At 44.8% G+C, this 24,933-nt stretch overlaps 1 protein-coding gene across 1 annotated transcript in view; it reads right to left on the reverse strand.

Moving 5' to 3' along the window:
- Nucleotides 1–21,447, reverse strand: part of mfsd2al2 (major facilitator superfamily domain containing 2a-like 2) — a gene marked incomplete at both ends in the record, with an annotated part of 29,074 nt that extends 7,627 nt beyond the window's left edge. The window contains 7 exons of the mRNA XM_084333568.1: nucleotides 8,264–8,354; nucleotides 11,523–11,680; nucleotides 12,241–12,319; nucleotides 14,770–14,902; nucleotides 15,241–15,365; nucleotides 20,422–20,541; nucleotides 21,334–21,447. Coding sequence (XP_084189694.1) covers nucleotides 8,264–8,354; nucleotides 11,523–11,680; nucleotides 12,241–12,319; nucleotides 14,770–14,902; nucleotides 15,241–15,365; nucleotides 20,422–20,541; nucleotides 21,334–21,447 — 820 coding nt within the window. The remainder of the gene's footprint in view (nucleotides 1–8,263; nucleotides 8,355–11,522; nucleotides 11,681–12,240; nucleotides 12,320–14,769; nucleotides 14,903–15,240; nucleotides 15,366–20,421; nucleotides 20,542–21,333) is intronic.
- Nucleotides 21,448–24,933: the final 3,486 nt, after the last annotated feature.

Below are 24,933 nucleotides of genomic sequence, written 5' to 3' on the forward strand. Positions count from 1 at the left end.
TTCAAAACTCCTGAATTCTCCATACAGTACAGTGCATACACTTTTTTTCACAGATAAAAAAGTGCAAAACAGGACAAAACAGTGAGACAACGACAAGACAATAAAGTGCAATGGCTAAGGACATGTTGTCAGTGCAAAAATAAAGTTTAAAATGTCAGCCCTAGCAGCTCGCCATAGAGGGGGACGGGGGTGGAGCAGGGGGACACCCGACTCATTTACTAGGCGAGCTGCTGAGGGGAAGAAACTGAGTCTGTGGCGGGTTTTCAGTGACCTCTCTGGCCATACCCAATACAATTATGGAAAAACGCATCATAAACAGGAAGTGATATGTTATGGTGACATGGTCACACCACGCCCCTTTTGGCTAAAAACAACTCAGGGGGAATAAACAGGGATTAGATGGGTGTTTGTTTATAAACTACAACTTTAGGACAAAACACACCGATATAAATCACACTGAAGACCATCGTTGTCCAGAAATAGTCATTACCTCTTAATTTTAGGCCACTTGGAGATTCATAAGTTAATATTAAATGTCCAGGTAGGGAAATGAGGAAATATCCTACAGCTGATTGGGGAAATAGGTAATAACTTTTCACAATGGTGTGAACGCTCAATGGTGGCCAGTGTTGGAAAGAAATTGCTTGACTTAACCCTTTCACTACCATACTACAGAAGGTTAACCTTTCACTACCACACTACAGACGGTTAAAACGTCTGTAGTGTGGTAGTGAAAGGGTTAACATTCTGTAGTGTGGTAGTGAAAGGGTTAACCCTTTGGTAGTGTGACAGTGAAAGGGTTAACATGCTGCACTAATAAAAAATTTAAGTTTCAAACAATCTAAGCATTTTTGCTGACTCACTGCTGTTATATAGGCCAAAAATACAACAGGAACAGTGTTTATGTTTTCCACAAAAGTAGGTGCGGCCATAGAAAAAGCCAAAGTACCCAGATGTACCGGTCTGATGTAAAGTGAGTCATAACAAGACACTGACACTAGATAGCCCTTTCACTACCACACTACAATAGTCTGTAGTGTGGTAGTGAAAGGTTAACCGTCTGTAGTGTGGTAGTGAAAGGTTAACCGTCTGTAGTGTGGTAGTGAAAGGTTAATGTAAGGTTATGTATATAACCAAGTTCTATGAATTATGGTGACGCTCAGCGTCATTCTGCATGCACTTCACTTCGTGCACGAGCACTGAATAAAAAATTCCACAATGTACCTTTACATCCCAACATTCGTCTGGCCACACCCCTATCCGCTTACCTTCATAAGCAGGTGTGTGGTCACCTACTCGCCTCCTTCCCAAACTTTCACCACAAGGCGAGATCAAGGGCCGCAGCGGCGTCCTGACGCTGAGCGTCACCATAATTCATAGAACTTGGTTATATACATAACCTTACGTTCTATTTCATTATGGCTGCCGCTCAGCGTCATTCTGCACAAGAGGAGCTGAGCGGGAGCCAAAGCTCGACAAATGTACCCCGCTGAGGCCCCCCACAACCATCAGACTGGGGAGGACCGAGCCCCCGACCCTCCCTAATGGAGGGATACCCTCCCTATTGGAGGACGGGAGGGAGACGGATCCGACCGTGCAAAGAGGAACTCAAGCAACTCAACGCACAGGGTGAGCAGACCGTGGCTTGACCCCACGACTACGCACACGCACAACCCGCATGCCACCAGGGAACGAACGGAAGGAACAACCCTCGTTACTGCCCCCAAAATCACGGGGTCAAGAGCAAACTCAACCCCTTGGCAAAGGCCGTAGCAGCGGAGCGCGAAGGAAGACCCAGACCCACTGAAGGGACTGGATCCCCTGGAAAAAGGGGGCCCGGAGAGGTCAATGACGCCAGGCATCAAGACCCCACCAGGCGGTCACTTAGTGACACCGCCCCCCACATCGCCAGCGTATTCGGACAGGGCCCCTCCAAGAGCGGGCCCTTTCCCCCCATTAGTACACCGCCTGGCACACTGACCCTGCAACACAGGCAGTCAGCATGGCCGTAAAGCATTCAAAAGGTTAACCAACGGAAGCAGGCAGCGCACCGGGGAAACCAGGCAGCAGGCTGTAGACCCGAGCCTGGAGCACTGCGGACGAGACAAGCGCCAAAGGAGTCGGCTGAAAACAGCCCCCCCCCCCGGCGGAAGGGGCGTATGCTGGCGTTGTTGATCACCATGACAAAGCCTCCATTAAAAAAAACCCACCCAGAGGGGTCAAGGCAGAGAAGGCTGACATGATTGGCAGACGTCATGAACGTGCAGGGGCACACTCAACTGGGTAACCCGGGAGTTGACTCTGCTCCAACACACCAGGGAATCAACCACCCTCGTGGCACAGACGGTGGTTGTTCCTATAACCCCTCAAGAAAAAAGGGTTATCCCAGGCCTACGGTATCAACGAAACTTTACTTCGGACCGGGCCCGGCGGCACGGGAAGCACAGGGTTACCAGAGGAGGTCCAAGACCACCCCAACAGCCCCCTCTTCGCCACGCGTGAGAGAGGAGCGAAAAGAATGGAGAACCAGCCCTAAGCACACCGCACTTGGTATTCCCAGGCGGTCTCCCAACCAAGTACTAACCAGGACCAAACCTGCTTAGCTACCGAGATCGGACGAGATCGGGCGTGTACAGGTTGGTATGGCCGTAAGCCATTACGATAGTGCAGAGTACAACATGTACCCAACAAAGGGTCTCCATAACGCCTAACCCTGTGACACCCGGACCGACCCGACATTTTCCCCCCCGAAAAAAGCACAAGTCCCTCAGGGCACCAGAACAGCAGAACTGCATCCCCGGCGGACAACGGGTTAACTGACCTGGACCAGCGCGACCAGACCAGTCCCGTGTCCTAACCACGTCGACATGCCCACTCCAGAAGAGGGGGTAGGTATGCGTGTCGATCTAAAACATGAAAAGAGGGCGCCACCCAGACGGTCCCCATTTGGACCGTGCTCAGTGGCCCACCCCAAGGGCGTGAGACCCCTCTACCTATGTTTTGATCTATTCCGTTAACATCACCCAGATATGAACGAGAATTCATCGAGACAACCTAGTAAACTGGCGCTCGGAAGAGACAAAACTCCATCCCAGTTGCCCTATAAAAACGCTGTTTTAACAAGCAACCAAGGTGCACTTAGCCCCTGCGTGATTCTTTAACAGAAAGACACCGAGCCAGCACTATGTATGCGTCGAGACCCAAACACATCAATGGATAGTCTAGCAAGACACCAAACATTGTTCCTCCAAGTCGCCTGGGAGAACGACACGGAGCCGTCGTGCTTCATGTACCTTCCTCTTTTTTATCCAAAAAAGAAAGAAACATAGACTGACATGAATCCCACGTGACGCAGCTGAGGGTAAACATTTTCTACATTTTTACATCCCACCACCCTCGCCATAGGGAGGAGACGGAAATCCCCAGAGAGACTTCCCACGCGAGCTGTATAGATTGAAAAGAATATATTGCAACATTGAGCTATGTAATATTTGGGTTAGGGCTCTCCGAGGAGGAGGCACTGAACCAATACACACTCAATAATCGAATTGAATCGAATACACACACAATAGAGCAGAACTCCTTTTTGAAGTTCTACTCACCTTGACAATCTGAGGAGGAGGCTCCCTCACAGAGAAGGAGAGTCCGAACTCACAGAAGGCCCGAGGAGGAGCTTCGTGAGGAGGAGCTCTGACAACTCCCTGAAACAGATCCATAACATGGACCCGAACAACTCACGGAAGTCTTACCAACAGAGACGCGTACAGTGACGTACTCTATGGCGGGGGAATTTCTGCGGTGCACACGCCCAATCTTCCAGGGCGTGGGACCAGGAAACTCCCCCCCCCCCCTCTTACCCTGTAACGTGCCGAACAGCAACGTGACAGGAACCTTGAAGGACAGGAGGTTTTAACCCCTGACCAATCAGAAAAGGGGAGGAAAGGATTACCAGTTCACCCCTTTACGACCCCACACCCATGATACGATGTAATGACAAAAAAGAGCATGACACAGTCATAGTCAGCTACATGCAGGGCTGTACACTGCGATGATCTCGTCGCAAATTGCCCCTTAATTTGGCCATTGTGAGTTGGAAATATTATTTGGGAGCAACGTTGCGAGTTGTGATTTCAACCCTTCATTCGCATTTCACTCCTAAATTAATCCATACAAATTGGATACATTTAAAAAAAAACATTAGCCTACAACCAAGGCTGTACAGTGCGACACAATGTTGTGGTGCTATGAAAGAATCTGTCGGCAATGAATGAACTTACTGCGATCACCGATAGCCTGAGTGAAAAAAAAGATTTGCGTGTGGAGTGAATCTGGGTCACGCTATATACTTGGTACTTGTAGTCTATCGTGCGATTAAAGACCATGTCCCTATCTACGTAGTCTATACATCCAACACCAAATCCCATAATTCCTAGCAAAACGAAACTGAATGTGGCCTCTCTTCCTTTCAATATGGGCTATTGCATCGCCAAAGAAGCACCTCATTTCAATACATTTAAGACGCAAATTTTGCTCTGCAAGAACAGCGGAGTGGATATCAGTCCATCTTATGACAACCACGTCCGATGTGGAGAGATGATAAGATGATGATGATTGACGTGATGATGTGATGATTGATTGACGGGGACACAGACACTTCTAACGTTCAGGTTCAGCTATGCATTAGGTGAGTAGTCCTACCGTAAGAGCCTCATACGGGTCAATTAAACCTTTTTGATGAGTCTTTCCTTCCAGCTAAGTTGGACTGAACATTTCACTGTCAAAAGCGCAAATGTAAATAAGGTTGCGTCGCAACACAATTTTCAAAATAAAGGTCACATATACAAATACCTCTCAATTCTTATTAAAAAAAGTCCCGGATATACATAAACATTAATTGGCATAGATCTCTATAAACGGCCCAACACATTGATCACTTTAGGCACACACTGAAACCAGTAACATCACAAATATGAAGCAGGTAATTACCCATACAAATAATAAACCTTTCATGGGGTTATTTACAATAATAATTCATTTGATTTCTAAAGCACTTTTCATTGTGAAACAAATGTATGCAGAGTTTCTTGTCCTCCTGATTAATGCAATGGTGTGTGTGTGTTGTGGTGATCTCATTCAAGGAGCACTACACAAGCGCGCGCACACACACACAGTTTGTTGTTGAATGAATGAATGAATGAATGAATGAAAACTTTATTTAACAGATTGCAGAATGGGTACAATACAGTACGGCTCAATACATACAATTGTTAAGGGGATGCAGACCTGAGAAAGACGTTTGTCTTGTTTCCATCAGGGTCCCCCATTTTCAATTCATATAGACATTTATGACATACACAACATACATGACATTTATGGCATAGGGACATATGTATTTAGTACTGTTTTTGTTCTATTAGTGATTTACACACTTTCTCAGTTGGTTCATTATAAAAGATACAAACCTGAAAACAAACGCACTTAAATGTTAAATAAAAGGACCACAGTAATGAGGCAGGAGGAACATATTTTTTTAATAATGGTAAAATTGTTATTTAAAAATTTGCCCCTAAAAAATATTTTTTGCCCCTAAATTTCTCATTTAGGGGCAAGTGTGCCCCTAGTGAAAAAGCTTAGCGTACAGCCCTGACATGAAGTGTCTAACAGCTTCACATAGCTCATGTGCTAACCTGCTATCTGATTTTTACTAAGGAAAAAACACAGAATAGAGAGGGCCCCCTTTAAGAGCCCCGGTACCAGACTTACACATGTGCTTCTGTGGCCAACCTAACCCAGTTGTAGATCACAAGACACACACAACCCTTTATCACAACAAAAAATGGCAAAAGTACACTCTTGCTACAGAGGAACGCCGTTTTTCATAACGAGAGAATACAGAATCCTCGATTATGTATTGGCCACAGGCCTTGCTAAGCACACACGATAAGTGACCAAACAATCTTTTCTTTAGGAAAATATAGTTTCTCAAGCGGTTAACACAACCCCAGCAATTAAGCTGAGGGTTACATCGTATCCCCACAAACACAGTGACACAATATATTGTAAACAACATGTCTGAGAGGAGGGTGGGGAAGCCCCAGGGAAACCGGGGGGATCACCCCTCCTTCCTTACCCTTGATACGGTCAAGTTGAACAGGTAACCCTGTTAATATGTGAACACACTGTTCATTGTCATGACAGGCTGAGAAAAGAATTCATTCCTCAATCACATGTCACTAAGCATAGCTTTATAGGTTAATTAACCCCCTTAGTTGTGAGTTCACGTTACATGAACACACATGTTCTCATCACAACTAACCAGATACTTTTTACACATGTAAAACAACAACCCGATTTCTATGGAGAAAGAAGCTATACCAGTGACAAGACAATTCACACACAACACGCATCGTATCCTTAATGTATTGCAGCAACACACGTTTTGGAAAACATCGTTATTACAAAACATTTAGAAGGGAAGGAAAGAAGAAGTGTTTAAGGTCCGGTCGGGACCTTCCTACCCTGAACACAGTACCCTTTGTGGATACTGTGATACTGTGATACTGTGAATAATGTATATTTCAGTGGATACCGTGATACTGTGAATAATGTATACTCAGTAGATAGTAAATTATAACACTACCTCATGCATACTGCACCTTATGTGACACTGTGAATAATGTGAATATTCCTCAGCTAGTCAGATAGTAAATTATATTGACCATATTGATCAAATTGTTTACACTGCCAGTGTTGTTTTTTACTACCTGTATACTGTGTTGTTTTACTACCTGTACCCCTCCCCCCCTCCCCCCCATGCTGCTATGATGCCTGAATTTCCCCAAGGGGATCAATACAGGAATATCTTATCTTATCTTATCTTAACCATCTGTAGTGTGGTAGTGAAAGGGTTAACCGTCTGTAGTGTGGTAGTGAAAGGGTTAACCTTCTGTAGTGTGGTAGTGAAAGGGTTGACCCTTTGTCGTGTGGCAGTGAAAGGGTTAACCTTCTGTATTGTCGCAGTGAAAGGGTTAACTATTTGGTAGTGTGGTAGTGAAAGGGCTAGAGCTCTTTTTGAAACCTCGCTGTCCAAACTCTGGTAATATACAGTACAGCTCTGATGAAAATGTTGTCCTATGACACACATCTTTGCTGCTCTATAATAGGAAAAGAGGTGTGAAAAGTGTCATTCAAGCGCTATTCACAAAAAGCTAATGATAGAAACATGCAATTTGTCAGACTGATAGATGTCTCACAACAAATATCACACCAATTGACCAGATGATGGTACTATAATCAAAGGTAAAAATGTACAACTTTGACAAGACATAGCATGTACACCTTAAAGGTGTTGTAAATGGTATTTCTTGTGTGAAAATGAGTGGTCTACATGTTCAAATAATAGCTCTACATTTCGACAGCCATCACTGATATAGAGTGGGTCTCCCAGTCCCTCCGCTCTGCAATAAACAGAGAATAGGTTTTCTGGTATCCCGTTCCTAGTTTATCCAATCAGGAGAGAGAACTCTCCTGAAACAAATGGTCTGACAAATGAAAAATAAAAGCTAGTTTTAGGCAAATATGTGCTTGAAACAAGTAATATAATCTGCCAGTACAGTAAGCAAATCTGGTTTAGCAAGATGTCTTGAAATAAGTCAAAATATATAGGGTTTTCTCTCCTGATATGGATAAAGTGGGAATGGGATACCAAAAAAAATTGTTTATGTTTACTACATGAGCTGAGGGACTGGGAGACCCATGTTACTGACCAAACACTCTACATCAGTGATGGCTGTTGCCGGAATGTAGAGCCATTTAACACTTATTTTATCAAAGAAATACTACTTACAGCACCTTTAAGTCTGCTTGACACTATACTTCTTACACATTTCCAGCTATCACTGGTATGCTCAATTTCATGCTGCTGACGTGATGCAGACAATAATAGACCAAATGCGATTCCTTCAAATCTTAAAGGAAGATTATGGAAATTCACTTACCCTCTTCTCCGAAGTGAGACAAAGAGATAGATACCAGTTTCCTCTCTGTGCGTTCAGCAGAGAGCTAGGCATTGGCCAACTAACTCCTCTCCCGGAGTTTAAGCTAGGGTGCCAGTACTGTCCACTTCCATTCATTATGCTAAGCTAGGCTAACGTGAAAGCCGGATAGCTTTCTACTGAACGCACAGAGGGGAAACTGGTATCCATCTTCTCGTCTCACTCTGGAGTGTTCATTTAACCTTCCGTCCTGAGACTGACTGACTCACCCTGCTGCTCCTTCACCCCCAGGAACAGCACCAAGCAGCAGAGGAAAAACATGGCGCCCATGACCAACGCAGAGATCAGGAAGGCTTTCCTCTGGGGGCGGGGGGGAGGGGGTAAAACATATGTAATAAATAGGGCTGTCGGTTTATCGCGTTAATTAGATTAATTAATTACACAGCAAATTATCGCGTTATGAAAATTAACTCAAAATTAATTACAAATTTTATTTTTTTTATCTCATTCATTCCATAATAATGTAGAATACACATTTACAGACTTTTTTTTTAATATGGTCCATTTGCATGTTCTTGGTATCTGATTCTAGGGACATCTATGAATCTCAAGGAATGTATTCCCAGTGTCAGAAATACTGTGGGCTAGATCCACAAAGAATGGATTGCACGGTGCAAGTTGCACCCTTACTTACAATTCATTAGGAATTGAAAATGGGGGACCCTGATGTAAACAAGACGAAAGTCTTTCTCTGGTCTGCATCCCCTTAACAATTGTGTGTATTGAGCCGTACTGTATTGTACTATTGCTATTGTACCCATTCTGCAATTTTTTTTTTTTTTTTATCCACTTTTTCTCCCATTTTTCTATTTTTCTCCCATCCCAATTTCGTATCATCCAATTCAACCCTCCCTTGTCTCGAACGCTATTTCTTGCCTCCCACAAGCTGGCTGCAATGTGGACTGAAGGCCCTCCCATAGTCGAGCAGACTGTACACAGAGCAACTCCGCGGAGGTCCGCGCGGACTCAAAGGGAGTCAAAGCAGACACACAGCAGAGTGCAAAGTGCGAAGCTCCTATTTTCTGACGCGCGGACGTCCGCTGAGATCAAAAGCTCAAAGAGTCCGCGCGGACCTCCGCGGAGTCTGCTCTGTGTACAGTCTGCTCGACTATGGGAGGGCCTTAAGTCATACATAGCACGAGTCCCCTCCGATACTCGAGGTAACAGCAGTCGCATCTTTTCACCTGCGCGGCGCGATCTTTCAGCGTCAGGGGTTTGCGCTTTGGAGGGGCGCCGCCCCCATCGCTTCCTGATTCTACTGCGCAGGCGCACCAACCGACCTGTAGGAGTCGCTGTCCACAACGCCCGATCCCCACCCATCAGTTTCCCACCCCCTAATACTGCCAATGTGTATTAGTACGGACGACCAGCTAAACTGAAAGCAATGTGGAGCGCTGGGCTCGAACAGGCGAACCCAGCGTCTCCAGTATTTGTGGTGAGCGCCTTGCCCACTGCACCACGTAGCCGCCCTCCCATTCTGCAATCTGTTGATAACATTTTCATTCAATCAATCAATCTGTGCTGTGATTGATTGAATGGAAATTTTATTTTGCGTAAATTGTAATGAACCAAATGAGAATATCAATCAATTTTTTTTATCTTTGACTGTGAATAACACCATGCTCAAATTGACCAGACCTGAAAAATCTAAGCAAATTAATAGATGGAAGATGATTAAACAGAAGGTTTTGTAGATACAGTACTGAATTCTGCCATCCGGACACATGCAATTTGAAATATGATTATAGAATATAGAATATCAGGCATAAAATGGTTATGCGATTAACATGCCATTAATTAGATTAATTAATTACAAATCCTGTAATTAATTAGATAAATTCTTTTTAATCGCCTGACAGCACTAGTAATAAAACATAATTAATAGAAAAGCATACATGCAAGTGTGGGCACTTTTGTGTACGCTTGTTCACAAACACACACGCATACACACACACACACACACACACACACACACACACACACACACTACTGCATACATACAATCAAGTGTCGACTTGTAACTTGTCTTATCCGATTTATATTGTAATCTTTTTATTGTGCCTACAGTATATGTATGAAATTGTTGATAAACTGTGTCTTGTCTTGTAAGCCTGCCTCCATTGTAAATGAGGGTAACCTCAATGTCTTACAAGTTGAAATTAAAGGTTTGAAATGAAATGAAATGAAAGGCAAAGGAAATAATTATGATTCATACCTATGAACACCTCGAATCCCTGTGTACACGCATGCCCACACACATGCTCGTGCACACACTTGTTCAGCAATGCCTTCATGTTTGTGTGTGTCCTGCATGCTCAGACGCACACACACACACACACACACACACACACACACACACACACACACACACACACACACACACACACACACACACACACACACACACACACACACACACACACACACACACACACACACACACACACACACACACACACACACACACACACACACACACACACACACACACACACACACACACACACACACACAAAAACATGAAATCAAAAGGCTCAAAATAACCTGTGATACACAGTAACTATGAACACTTTCAAATTCCTGTGTGTACATTCATTCTGACACATGCACGCACACACACACACATGCACGCAGACACACACATATACACATACACCTCACCTGTTCAGCAATGCCTTTGTTGAGAAAAGAACAGTAAATTATAGGGCAACAAGATATCCCTGAGACTGGACTGGTGGACTGTCACTGTCTGTCACCGCTGTGCAGTTAGACTGCTGCAGAACAGATTGCCTCAGGCAGCGAGTACAGCTGAGACAAGGATACTTCATACTACAAAGAAACAATACTACTGTAGGCCAACCGCTACTACCATACTACTATTTATTTTTGTTTAACCTTTATTTATCCAGGCAAGCAATTAAGAACAAATTCTTATATACAAAAGCAGCCTGTCCTACCACTACTATTTTTTTTTGATCCACTTTTTCTCCCATTTTTTTTTCTATATTTTCTCCCATCCCAATTTCGTATCATCCAATTCAACCCTCCCCTGTCACGAACGCTGTTTCTTGCCTCCCACAAGCCGGCTGCAATGTGGACTAAGTCATACATAGCACAAGTCCCCTCCGGTACTTGAGGTAACAGCAGTCGCATCTTTTCACCTGCGCAGCTCGATCTCTCAGTGGCGAGGAGTAACGCGTGGGAGGCTCACGCTGCCCCCGACACTTCCTGATTCTACTGCGCAGGCGCACCAACCGACCTGGCGAGCCCAGCGTCTCCGCATTCGTGGCGAGCGCCTTGCCCACTACGCCACGTAGCCGCCCAGTCCTACCACTACTATTAATAATAATATCAATAAATTTAGTAGTAGTAGTAATGTCAATAGTAAAAGTATATCATATGAAATTATATATATATATTCTCAAACCAAACATATTTAAACTAAATTGGGGTGTAAGTTAGTAATACCGTGCCCTGGAGGGAGGCAGTGTGTGGTGAAGGCGTGTTTCCGGGTACGTCAAGGGCTAGTTGTTGACAGGCCCCCTCCCTCTCTGTGTTATACACAGCCACTACCTGGCCCTGGATCACTGAGGCCACCAGCATCGCCAACATCTCCACACTCATCCCTGACAGAGAGAGAGAGAGCGAGAGAGAGAGGGGTGGGGGGGGGGGGAGAGAGGGAGAGAAGGAGCAGTGAGAGAGAGAGAGAGAGAGAGAGGGAGAGAGAGAGAGAGAGAGAGAGAGAGAGAGAGAGAGAAGAGAGAGAGAGAGAGAGAGAGAGAGAGAGAGAGAGAGAGAGAGAGGGAGAAGGAGCAGTGAGAGTAAGTGGGTGAGAGAGAGAGAGAGAGTAAGTAGGTGAGAGAGATAGAGAGAGTGAGAGAGAGAGAGAGCAGTGAGAGTAAGTGGGTGAGAGAGAGTAAGTAGGTGAGAGAGAGAGAGAGAGAGAGAGAGAGAGAGAGAGAGAGAGAGAGAGAGAGAGAGAGAGAGAGAGAGAGAGAGCAGTGAGAGTAAGTGGGTGAGAGAGAGAAGATGAGGGACTGAAATCACACCAATGATTGAGACACGTATTATTCGTATTATTTCACGATACTCATAAATGTAGTTTCCTCCGGACTAATGTATTAGCTGTGGACCTGATACAGTAGTCAGTCATTACAGATGAAGCTGGTCGGCTGGTTGTTCTTACTGTAGGCTGTGGCAGAATCTCTGTCCCTCTGGTCTCCACCCAGGAACATGTTGAGCGAGAGGTAGGGGACGTTGTAGCACTGGTGATGGATTGAGGAGGGGGAGAGAACATGGGCACAGTGGAGAGAGAGTACAGTGGAGAGAGAGCACAGTGGAGAGAGAGAACAGTGGAGAGAGAGTACAGTGGAGAGAGAGCACAGTGGAGAGAGAGTACAGTGGAGAGAGAGCACAGTGGAGAGAGAGTACAGTGGAGAGAGAGTACAGTGGAGAGAGAGAACAGTGGAGAGAGAGTACAGTGGAGAGAGAGTACAGTGGAGAGAGAGAGCACAGTGGAGAGAGAGCACAGTGGAGAGAGAGTACAGTGGAGAGAGAGTACAGTGGAGAGAGAGAGCACAGTGGAGAGAGAGTACAGTGGAGAGAGAGCACAGTGGAGAGAGAGAGCACAGTGGAGAGAGAGCACAGTGGAGAGAGAGTACAGTGGAGAGAGAGAGAACAGTGGAGAGAGAGAGCACAGTGGAGAGAGAGCACAGTGGAGAGAGAGAACAGGGGAGAGAGAGTACAGTGGAGAGAGAGCACAGTGGAGAGAGAGAGAACAGTGGAGAGAGAGTACAGTGGAGAGAGAGCACAGTGGAGAGAGAGAACAGGGGAGAGAGAGTACAGTGGAGAGAGAGCACAGTGGAGAGAGAGAGAACAGTGGAGAGAGAGAGCAGTGGAGAGAGAGAACAGTGGAGAGAGAACACAGTGGATAGAGAGAGCAGTGGAGAGAGAGAACAGTGGAGAGAGAGCACAGTGGAGAGAGAACACAGTGGAGAGAGAGAGCAGTGGAGAGAGAGAACAGTGGAGAGAGAGAGCACAGTGGAGAGAGAACAGTGGAGAGAGAGCAGTGGAGAGAGAACACAGTGGAGAGAGAGAGCAGTGGAGAGAGAGAACAGTGGAGAGAGAGAGCACAGTGGAGAGAGAGCAGTGGAGAGAGAGAGCACAGTGGAGAGAGAGAGAGCACAGTGGAGAGAGAGCAGTGGAGAGAGAGAACAGGGGAGAGAGAGCAGTGGAGAGAGAGCACAGTGGAGAGAGAACACAGTAGAGAGAGAGAACAGGGGAGAGAGAGCGCAGTGGAGAGAGAGCACAGTGGAGAGAGAGAGCACAGTGGAGAGAGAGTACAGTGGAGAGAGAGAACACAGTGGGGAGAGAGAGAGCACAGTGGAGAGAGAGCAGTGGAGAGAGAGAACAGGGGAGAGAGAGCACAGTGGAGAGAGAGCAGTGGAGAGAGAGTACAGTGGAGAGAGAACACAGTGGAGAGAGAGCAGTGGAGAGAGAACACAGTGGAGAGAGAGAGAGCACAGTGGAGAGAGAGCAGTGGAGAGAGAGAACAGGGGAGAGAGAGCACAGTGGAGAGAGAGCACAGTGGAGAGAGAGCGAGCACAGTGGAGAGAGAGAGCACAGTGGAGAGAGAGAGAACAGTGGAGAGAGAGCGAGCACAGTGGAGAGAGAGTACAGTGGAGAGAGAGAGAACAGTGGAGAGAGAGCACAGTGGAGAGAGAGAGAACAGTGGAGAGAGAGCGAGCACAGTGGAGAGAGAGCACAGTGGAGAGAGAGTACAGTGGAGAGAGAGAGCACAGTGGAGAGAGAGAGAGCACAGTGGAGAGAGAGCAGTGGAGAGAGAGAACAGGGGAGAGAGAGCACAGTGGAGAGAGAGCACAGTGGAGAGAGAGCACAGTGGAGAGAGAGAGCAGTGGAGAGAGAGCAGTGGAGAGAGAGAACAGGGGAGAGAGAGCACAGTGGAGAGAGAGCACAGTGGAGAGAGAGTACAGTGGAGAGAGAGTACAGTGGAGAGAGAGTACAGTGGAGAGAGAGAGCAGTGGAGAGAGAGCACAGTGGAGAGAGAGCACAGTGGAGAGAGAGCACAGTGGAGAAAGAGTGAGCAGTGGAGAGAGAGAGCAGTGGAGAGAGAGAACAAGGGAGAGAGCACAGTGGAGAGAGAGCACAGTGGAGAGAGAACAGTGGAGAGAGAGAACAAGGGAGAGAGCACAGTGGAGAGAGAGCAGTGGAGAGAGAGCAGTGGAGAGAGAGAGAGCACAGTGGAGAGAGAGCACAGTGGAGAGAGAGCAGGGGAGAGAGAACAGGGGGGAGAGAGAGAGCAGTGGAGAGAGAGAACACAGTGGAGAGAGAGAGCAGTGGAGAGAGAGTACAGTGGAGAGAGAGAACAGGGGAGAGAGAGAGCACAGTGGAGAGAGAGAAAGTGGTACAAAACACTCTGTAGCCATGGTGACAAAACTGGGAGCATGTAACTGCAGCAAGGCAATGACATGGACATAGTATGAGAATTCTGTCACAATGGTGTCACTAGGAGGAGGAGGAGGAGGAGGAGGAGGAAGATGATAGGATTACATAACAATGGCAATGTGGTAGTAGATTGATTTTGGATAACGCTATATTAAACACTAGGAGAGAGAGGACTAGAAGGAGGAGAGAGTAGGAGATGGAGGAGAAGGAAGAGAATGTGGTGAGGAGGGTATGGTGGTATATATCTTACACTCATGAGGGTCTCAAAGAGGCACGCTGTGGCGAGGAACCACGGGACGCTGAACGCTTGCGACACGGAGCCCTGAGGCGTGAACCACAGCAGCACATAGGAGAGGACCCCGAATGGCATGGACAGAACAACCCTGAGCGATGAAGAGCCATGGAAAGGTTTAGCTAAAAAGGTCACTACTGGGGAAACTAATTAAACCCAACAGCAAAATATTTTATTATATAGAAAAATATTTTATTATATATTTTTTTTAATATATCTTTTTATATTTAAATTATATTTTTAAATATATATCTTAATTTGTATATATTTTATATATATAATTTTTTTTATATATATATATTTAAAACATTTATATATATATATATATATATATTTTAAAATACATATGTATATATTTTATTTATTTTTTTAATTGATATAATATATTTTTTTATATATTTTTTTTTAAATGTTTTATATTCCACTTACCATGGCATGAGCTTGCCGATTGGTGTCCACCTACTCCGGCTCACCAGGTACCCAATCAGCGGGTCGGTCACGGCATCCCAGGCCCGACTCACAAACAGAATCATGGAGACGTAGAAGGCCTCCATCTGTCAGAACATCAAGAGGACAAACCATTACGTCTCCATGTTCCATTTCTCTGATACCAACTAGCTCTGCTATCCCGAGTGATCTCAATCTTTTATGTAGTTTGAGAAGTAGTTTTTTTTCCCCCTTCATATTATATTCAAACTGTTTTAAAAGATTTAATAGCATGCCAGCTAGTAGAGCACCGATGTCGTCAAATAGGTGGTGCTGTCTGACTTCCTTGTGTATACAGTATATAGATGATTATTACACAAGGGACTCCGTTACTTTTACTTTGTACTTTTGAACTCTGTCTTGTATTTTAAGCGTCAAGAATAGATGATTATGTTTGGCACTGTGCTGTGTGTATGTTATGTTGCATTTCTACGTGTATGTATTTTGCACTCTTTATGCCGTGTGTCCTGTGCATGTTGTGTGGCATTTTACGTGTATACAGTATATATTTTGAACTCTTGCACCGTTTGTATTTCATGTGTTTTGGATAAGACTACAGATGGAAATTAGCTTCTGCTAAATCTGGTGCAAACATATTTTCATGTAACAATGATTAATGTAAATGCACATCGTCTATAAAAAAAAAAAAAAAAAAAAAATCAGTTGCTTCTGGATGTTCCAAAATCTAGGCAAAATTTTTATATTTTATTTTTTTATTTTAATCCTCTTTTTCCCCACCTGATTTTTTTTGATCCACTTTTTCTCCCATTTTCTATTTTTCTCCCATCCAATTTCGTATCATCCAATTCAACCCTCCCCTGTCTCGAACGCTGTTTCTTGCCTCCCACAAGCCGGCTGCAATGTGGACTAAGTCATACATAGCACGAGTCCCCTCCGATACTCGAGGTAACAGCAGTCGCATCTTTTCACCTGCGCTGCGCGATCTTTCAGCGTCAGGGGTCTGCGCTTTGGAGGGGCGCCGCCCCCATCGCTTCCTGATTCTACTGCGCAGGCGCACCAACCGACCTGTAGGAGTCGCTGTCCACAACGCCCGATCCCCACCCATCAGTTTCCCACCCCCTAATACTGCCAATGTGTATTAGTACGGCCGACCAGCTAAACTGAAAGCAATGTGAAGCACTGGGCTCGAACAGGCGAACCCAGCGTCTCCAGTATTCGTGGTGAGCACCTTGCCCACTGCACCACATAGCCGCCCTTCTCCGCCTGATTTTTCTATTTTTCTCCCCATCCCAATTTAGTCGTTATGCCAATTCCCCCCCTCCCTGGTTATTGTGCGCATGTTCCTCCTACTGGTCGGTACAAGGGAACCCTGAAGTCCACCACATGCTTCCTCCGACACATGTGGAGACAGCCAGTGGCTCTTTTTTCACCTGGCAGCGAGGATTCTCATTGGTGAAGCGTAACGCATGGGAGGTCACGCTGCCTTCACCATTTCCTGCCTTTCGCTGAGCAGGCGCCCAGACCAGTGCACGTGAGTGGCACGGCGCGTGAGCGGCGCGGGCGGTTTTGACGTGAGCGAGGAGTGGGTTTTAAAATGGGTCGGCGCGACGTCCGGAGCGAGAGTTCTCCTCCGCTCCAATCCACTCCGGGCCGCTCACAGTGGTTTAACACTGATGTAATATACATGTAGTACAATGCCAAAGCAACAGATGGCGATGTACAAACATGAAGGCCATTTTCAACCAATGAGAAGGGTGAACCATCACTCACATCCTGTTAAAAAAAAGTATATGACGCCATTGTTGTTGTCGTTAGCTTACATGCTAACGTTAATGGCAGCGACCATAGCATTGTGGCTAGGCTAGCTATCATCGCTTAGTAGAGCTAGTGAATGGATAAACAACGTTATTTAACATTGCAGAATGGGTACAATTACAATATGGCTCAATACAAACAATTGTTAAGGGGCCCAGGGGGTGTAGACTGTTGTAGTTTGAGCTCATTTACACCATGCTCCAAAAAAAATAAAAATCTGCCGAGCGATGTGGAGCGGGGAGCGCTCGATTCAAGGTGAGCGGTGAGCGAGCGGAGAGCGACTTGGGGGCGGGGTCAACATGAGCGATTAGCGGAGCGGAACAAGCCGTCTAGAGCGAAGAGCGGATTTCACGCCTGCGCCGATCCGCTCACGTGGCCCAGACCTGACCTGTAGGCGTCGCTGTCCACAATGCCAGATTACCACCCACGACTTCCCTCCCCCCTAACTCAGTCAAACGAGTTAGTATGACGACCGGCCCAAGCCGCAGGGCAATGCTGACTCCGGGAGTCGAGACCGCAGCCTCTTGCATTGGTGACGAGCGCAATCTACGCTACGCCACCCGACCGCCTGATCTAGGCTCAAATCTAAAGGTGGCAGAGCCTTTGGGGTGGCTGCCCCCACGCTGTGGATCGGTTCACCTTTACATGTTAGATCTGCCCCCAAGCTGTGGATCGGTTCACCTTTACATGTTAGATCTGCCCCCACGCTGTGGAACAGTTTACCTTTACATGTTAGATCTGCCCCCACGCTGTGGATCAGTTCACCTTTACATGTTAGATCTGCCCCCACGCTGTGGATCGGTTCACCTTTACATGTTAGATCTGCCCCCAAGCTGTGGATCGGTTCACCTTTACATGTTAGATCTGCCCCCACGCTGTGGATCAGTTCACCTTTACATGTTAGATCTGCCCCCAACCCTAGCGATCGTTAAGTCTTTGTTAAAGACTCACCTCTTCTCACCGGCTTTTCATTCGGGTTGACCCGTACATCCGTGCTTCTATTTTGAGAATTGAATTTTTTCTGTTGTATTTGTATTAGTGTATTGTATTTATATTTACAACATTACAACATTGTATTTACAGTACAAAGTATTGTGGAGCACTTTGGTCAACCTTGTTTGTTCTTAAATGCTATATATATATATATGTTATATAAATAAATCTGACCTTCTGACCATGACCTATTAACAGCAATGTGAGGGAAATCTCTGGGGTTGGACGTTCAACTGCAGAGAACACTTTGGTCCAGAATATTATTATAGATGTCTACTGCGACAGTGGTCAGGAGGTAGAGCAGTCGTCTGGTAGTGAATGTGTGAGTGAATGGGTGAACGAGTGAATGAGAATTGTAAAGCGCTTTGGATAAAAGCGCTATATAAATGCACCATTTACTGCTTTGTATTGTTGATTGTGATTCCATTCATCAGGCTGTATACACTGGTGGTGAGTCAATATGCACTTCAGTTAAAATCATATAAATGGATGAAGTTTTGGATCTTGAAACTTTAGTCATAGAGGCGTCTTGGACACTTGGACAGAGTTGTGGAGAGAGGGCATTACAGGGCATCACAGGCCAAGAATATACATGTTTTTATAAACCACAGCAGAGTAGGCCTTTAAATCTCCCAACCTTTATCCAGTAGAAAGATCTGTAGAGAGATGCCCATGGCAACATTAGCTCAAGTACCTTTGAAAAAGAACATTTATTCCATTGAATACATTTTCTGTATAGTTTGTTTATACTGCAGAATTATGATATTTAGACTTGGTCCTCAAAATGAATGGAAGTGACAAGAACAGCAGTGGTCACTAGTTTACTTATAGATTACTTTAGATAAAGACTGCAGAAGTTATACGAAAGTGAAATATCCCTTTAACCCTTTCACTGCCACACGACAGAAGGTTAACCCTTTACTATCACACAACCGACGGGTTAACCTTCTGTCGTGTGTCAGTGAAAAGGTTAACCGGTTGTTGTGTGTCAGTGAAAGGGTTAACCTTCTGTAAATTGTCGCAGTGAAAGGGTTAACCGTTTTGGTAGTGCGGCAGTGAAAGGGTTAAAGACATATTTCACCTTAATCAATATTTAATATTTTGTAGGTCCCCAAAATGTAGTTCTACTAAAGCAGTTGTCACTAATATAACAATTTTTTTTTTATAAACATACAATGCTACCACTACCACACTAAAGAAGGTTAACCCTTTCACCACTACACTACAGCCAGTTAACCCTTTCACTACCACACTACAAAAGGTTAACCCTTTCACTACCACATTACATAATGTTAACCTTTCACTACCACACTACAGACGGTTAACCCTTTCACTACCACACTACAGATGATTAACCCTTTCACTACCACACTACAGACGGTTAACCCTTTCACTACCACACTACAGAATGTTAACCCTTTCACTACCACACTACAGACGGAGCCGTTAACCTTCTTATTTGCAGTAGTGATGCACAGGCTGACCGACGAGGTCAGGCAGGAGTCCCTGTGGACCATGATGTTCGCAGATGACATCGCGATCTGTAGTGAGAGCAGGGAGCAGGTGGAAGAGAACCTGGAAAAGTGGAGGCATGCACTGGAGAGAAGGGGGAGGAGGGTGAGCAGAAGCAAGACCGAGTATATGTGTGTGAATGGGAAGGAAGACGGAGGGGTGGTGATGATGCAAGGAGTAGAGGTACCAAAAGTGGACCAGTTTAAGTACTTGGGGTCAACAGTCCAAAGTAATGGGGACTGTGGTAGGGAGGTGAAGAAGAGAGTACAGGCCGGGTGGTGCGGGTGGAGAAGGATGACAGGGGTGATCTGCGATAGAAGGGCACCAGCAAGAGTAAAGGGAAAGGTCTACAGCACGGTAGTGAGACCAGCTATGCTGTATGGTCTCTAAACTCTAGAAACAGTGGCACTGACCAACAAGCAGGTGGCGGAGCTGGAGGTGGCAGAGATGAAGATGTTAAGGTTCTCTCTGGGAGTAACAAGGTTGGACAAAATGGAAAATGTCTACATCAGAGGAACGTCCCATGTTGAGCAGTTCGGTCAGAAAGTGAGAGAAGCAAGACTGAGATGGTTTGGACATGTGCAGAGGAGGGAGGTGGGGTACATCGGGAGGAGGATGCTGGAGATGGAGCTGCCAGGAAAGAGGAGGAGGGGAAGGCCCAAGAGGAGGTTTATGGACACAGTGAAGGAGGACATGCGGGCAGTGGGAGTGACGGAGGACGACGCAGAGGACAGAAAGTCAGAAACGGATGGAAACGGATGATCCGCTGTGGCGACCCCCGACGGGAAAAGCCGAAAGAAGAAGTAGAAGAGTGTGGTAGTGAAAGGGTTAAATGGTCCCAACCTGGACCACATCCAGTAGAAAGATCTGTAGAGAGATGCCCATGGCAACCGCGGTCATCTGATAGGGGACTCCGCCCACGGCATAGCACATCTTCCTGGTCACAGGGATCCCTGCCGCCCCCTGCAACGACCGGAAAGAAGAGAGATAGAAGGGATTCCAGACAGCGGTCAGGAATGCTTGATTAAAAAAAAAAGAAGAAAGAAAGACAAGGAGAAGGAAATCTTGGGAGGGTAAGTAAGGCTTTATTTTTATAGCACCCTTCCCAGCATGAATGCACAGAGTGATTCACACGTTTATAAAGAAAAGAACAAGGCAATTCATAAAAAATAAAAACAAAGTAAAAATAGTGCTTTACCAGTTTAAAAAACAAAGAACAGGTAAATTCATAAAAATCATACAATATAAAAACAGGCATGGACTAAACAACTAAATCACGTATGTACATGGCCAAACGCCAACCTGAACAGGTGGGTTTTTTAGTTAACCCTTGAATGAGTCCACAGAGGGGGAGGCTCTCAAGTCCTGGGGGAGCTCATTCCAGAGCCTATGGGACCACTACTTCAAAAGCTCGGTCCCCCCTTAGTGTTTAGCCTGGTTCGGGGCACCACCAGGGAAAGGAAACATGGATATCCTGCTCTGGATTCCACTCGTCATTTGATGAAAAATGTTGGATAACTTCCATCTGAATGTATGATCTCTGTATAACTGGTTTAACTCAGGGGTTAAAAGGATGCATGTGGTCTAGGGCTACTCTTAAGAACATCATCTGTAAAACATGCTACTATGACTGAGTTGGAGACTACTTCTAGACAAAAATCCCTGCCATATGAAATCAAACATGAAAAATTACTAGTACATGCAAATTATTTGTGCAGATTTTAAATCAGAATAATGTGTAGCACAAAGCTTTACCTTCTTGCGTTGTTGACCTTTGCATCCGTCTCCACCTCGACAATCGGAAGAACAGGATAGTAACCGATTCTTTATAACCTGTAGGTGATCTGGAAGGTTCTTGAGAACGCTCATCTTTTTTAAGTTAGGAATGACTTGTGGCAATACTGGTCCAGAGCAGCACCAGCTATGATCCTCGTTCACTTAGTTCTGACATAGATACGTACTACTGCTGCCCTCTCTGAACAATAGGTTTCTATATGCATGCATGCACGCGCACACACACACTAATCCCACTTCTTTGACATGGAATCTGGTCAAACAACACTTGAGAGGCTCCTTTCAAAATACAACCAACATGGTTTGAATGAATGAATGAGTGAGTGAATAAACCTTTTAGGCTATAGAATAAGACTATTAACACATTCCCGGCCATTGGGGGCCGTCTAATCTCACTCTATAAGGCCAGCATTTCAAAACAGACTTGCATTGTGCGTGAGGCTGTTTGTAGAGCTAAATCTATACTTTATAGTATTGCTATCTGTCCATTCTCATTGTCAATTGAGACCATAAACCGTCCCTTCAAAATGGCTTAAAGAAAAAAAAAATCATCAATACGTTCTCATTTTATAGCCTCGTGAATATAAGCGTTATATGGGATCTGGTCTAGTATATTTCCTGGAAGGCGAGTTACAGGGCGCTAAGCTAATAACATTAAATCGAACAGTGTTTCGGCACTACAGAAGCTAGAGCTAAAACTCAAAATGCACATTGTCGGTATTCATGGTCCACCATGAATGCATGAAAGGGGGGGGGGGGGGGGGCGGGGGACATCGTTTCTGATTATTGATTACCAATAACCGCGTTAGCCTCAGTAGCCACATTCGCTGATCGCCTGGTTGGCTATCAAAGCAAGGCCCGATCAGCATGTAATTTACGTGATAAAGATCTTACCGTGGGCCGGTTGGATCCCCAAAAGGATTTCCCAGTTATCGATCGCCATCTGGTAGATCGATATGTCCATTGGCTGATGATATATTCCTTTACTGCATAGTGAATTCGGCTTCGCAAAAGGTATTCCAAGCTACAGGCTACACGTATAGAATCCAGCTAACTGGAACCTCCATTGAAAGTAAAAAAAAATAATGCACCGTTCTGCCACAGGGAACACTGCATTATCGAGACAGCGCCCCTACGACGATCTGGCCGGTAATGCACTTTTCAGAATTCCAAGAGTGGGGTAAATCTGCAGTGCCGCTCGTGACATTGAGTAGGTTATTAAGGAATAAAAGCCAAAACAACCTTGCCACGGACATGTCCGTGGTTGGCCCTCTACCATTGGATTCGAAACACAGACATGTCCGTGGCCGGGCGGGAATGTGTTAACTCTGTAAACGACAGCCCCTTCTCATTACCTTGATATGGATGATTTATTACATACTACATTTGTACCACCCATTTGCATTATGACTGTCATATATGTACTTGCACATTTTAACAAATATCTCTTAAAGGGATATTTCACTTTAGTAGAACATGTCAGGTTTTAGCAGTCTCTGTGTAAGTGCATCTACAAGTAAACTATTGATCACTGCTGTCCCCGTTCTGTTGTCAACATCACCATTCGTCCCAGGTCTCAGGCTCCTCATTCACTTCCATTAATTTTGGGGAAACAAAGTGCTGCTGTGAAGATTTCAATAAAACAGACAATTCTGAGTTAATGGTGTTTGTTTCGGCATTTGATGAGTCTTTTACAGTTTTATGACCATTGAAACATACGCAGATCCGGTCAATTTCTTACTGGTTTGAGTGTGCCACGTGTACTGTATCTTTGGTGGAATATTTTGGTTAGAGTGGCACTGGTTACCCATTGGTTGTATGCGGCCTTGCTGGAAGAAAGATTCTAAACATTCTGTGAAAAATTGACAGTTTGCCAAACTACACCTCAAGTGAGAAACAGTTCCTTTATTGATCATTTGAAAATGGCAACATTAGCCCAAGTACCTTTGACAAAAATATATTTCACCAAATACATTTTCTGTATAGTTTGAAGTACTGCAGCATTATGATATTTAAACTAGCCAAAATGAATGGAAGTGAATGAGGAGCTGGGCAGGGGCGGATTTAGGATTATAGGAGATCCGGGGCTTAGCCCAGATAGGTCCCCCCCCTTTTTATTTTTATTTCTTTAATTTTTTTGTCTATTTTTTGCAGGCTTGGTTTGGCAGATTTTTTTTTAATTTAATTAACCTGTACGTGCAATTTCCTGCAATATAGAGCCTTCAATCTTGACCAATAAAGCTGCTCTTTTCACTATAAAACTCAGTTAACCATAACGTAGTTATGGTTAGATTTATATATTGGAGGGGGATATATCATATTTTTCATATGATCAAAAAGTGGTGGAGCAAGAGCATACCTTTGCTCCCCCAAGTTCAATAGTGGGAGAGCAGAGATGCTCCGAATGCTCTTATGGCCAGGCGTCTATGATTCACTGATACAAAGTAAAATAGTGCAGTGCAATAAAATAGTTAGTCAAATAGAATAAAATAATGCAATAGTGCATTGCAATAAAATAGTTATCGTATTTTTTCGGGAGGCCGGTAAGGAGTGCATTACAGTAGTCGAGTTGGCGTGAAATAAAGGCATGGATCTGGTTTTCAGCGTCCTTTTGATTTATAAATGCTATGTTTCTAAGGTGGAAGAATTACGTTTTTGTCAACTTGTTGATTGTGATTTAAAGCTTAGGTCTGAGTCTACCATGACACCAAGACTTAACTCACTCAAATACAGTTAGCAGCTGGATAGACCACAGATGGAAATTAGCTTCTGCTAAATCTGGTGCAAACATATTTTCATGTAACAATGATAAATTGTCAAAAAAAAAAAAAAAAAAAAAAAAAAAAAAAAAAAATTTAAAAAAAATAGATTCAGGGCTTTTCAGAAAACATTCGGGGCTTGAGCCCAAGTAGCCACCACCTAGCCCCGCCCCTGGAGCTGGGAGCAATGGTGGTGTTGACAGCAGACGACGGGAACAGCAGTGGTCACTAGTAACCTCGTTCCCAGTTTTATCTCTGTGAGATAAAGCCTGGTAAAGAACTACTGCTGAAAGTGTCTATGGGTTATTGGGGTAGAATTTCCGGTGTATGTACTTCCCCTGGAAGCTGCCTCCGAACGGACCAACCAATTTGCCCAATCCTGTCGGCAAACAAGTTAGAACGTCCCGGTCATGTAGTACATTCTTCAGGCAAAGCCGTTGCAGTGGCTTAAACGAGGAAATATTGTGCACTTCACACGTTTCTATAGTTGTTGTCGGAACCGGAAAAGCCTGTACTTCCGTTTAGACACTTTAGGAGGCATATCTTGTCCAGCCTAGGTCACTAGCCTATTTGTAGATGACTTTAGATAAGAGATAAGACTCAGTCTTAAGACTGCTGAAACTTGACTAGTTCTACTAAAGTGAAACATCCCTTTAAATGTCTCACATAAACTGACTTTGGTCTGTCAGGAGACTAGCATGGGCAAATAAATCATATTGGAAGATTCAATAAATGCTTTTTATGAGTACAAATTGATTTAATCAAGTCAATGTTTTCCACTGTGGAATGTGAACTTCAGCAG

The sequence above is a fragment of the Notolepis coatsorum genome (genome assembly GCF_963971535.1).
Source record: "Notolepis coatsorum genome assembly, chromosome: 17".
NCBI classification, from domain to species: Eukaryota; Metazoa; Chordata; class Actinopteri; order Aulopiformes; family Paralepididae; genus Notolepis; species Notolepis coatsorum.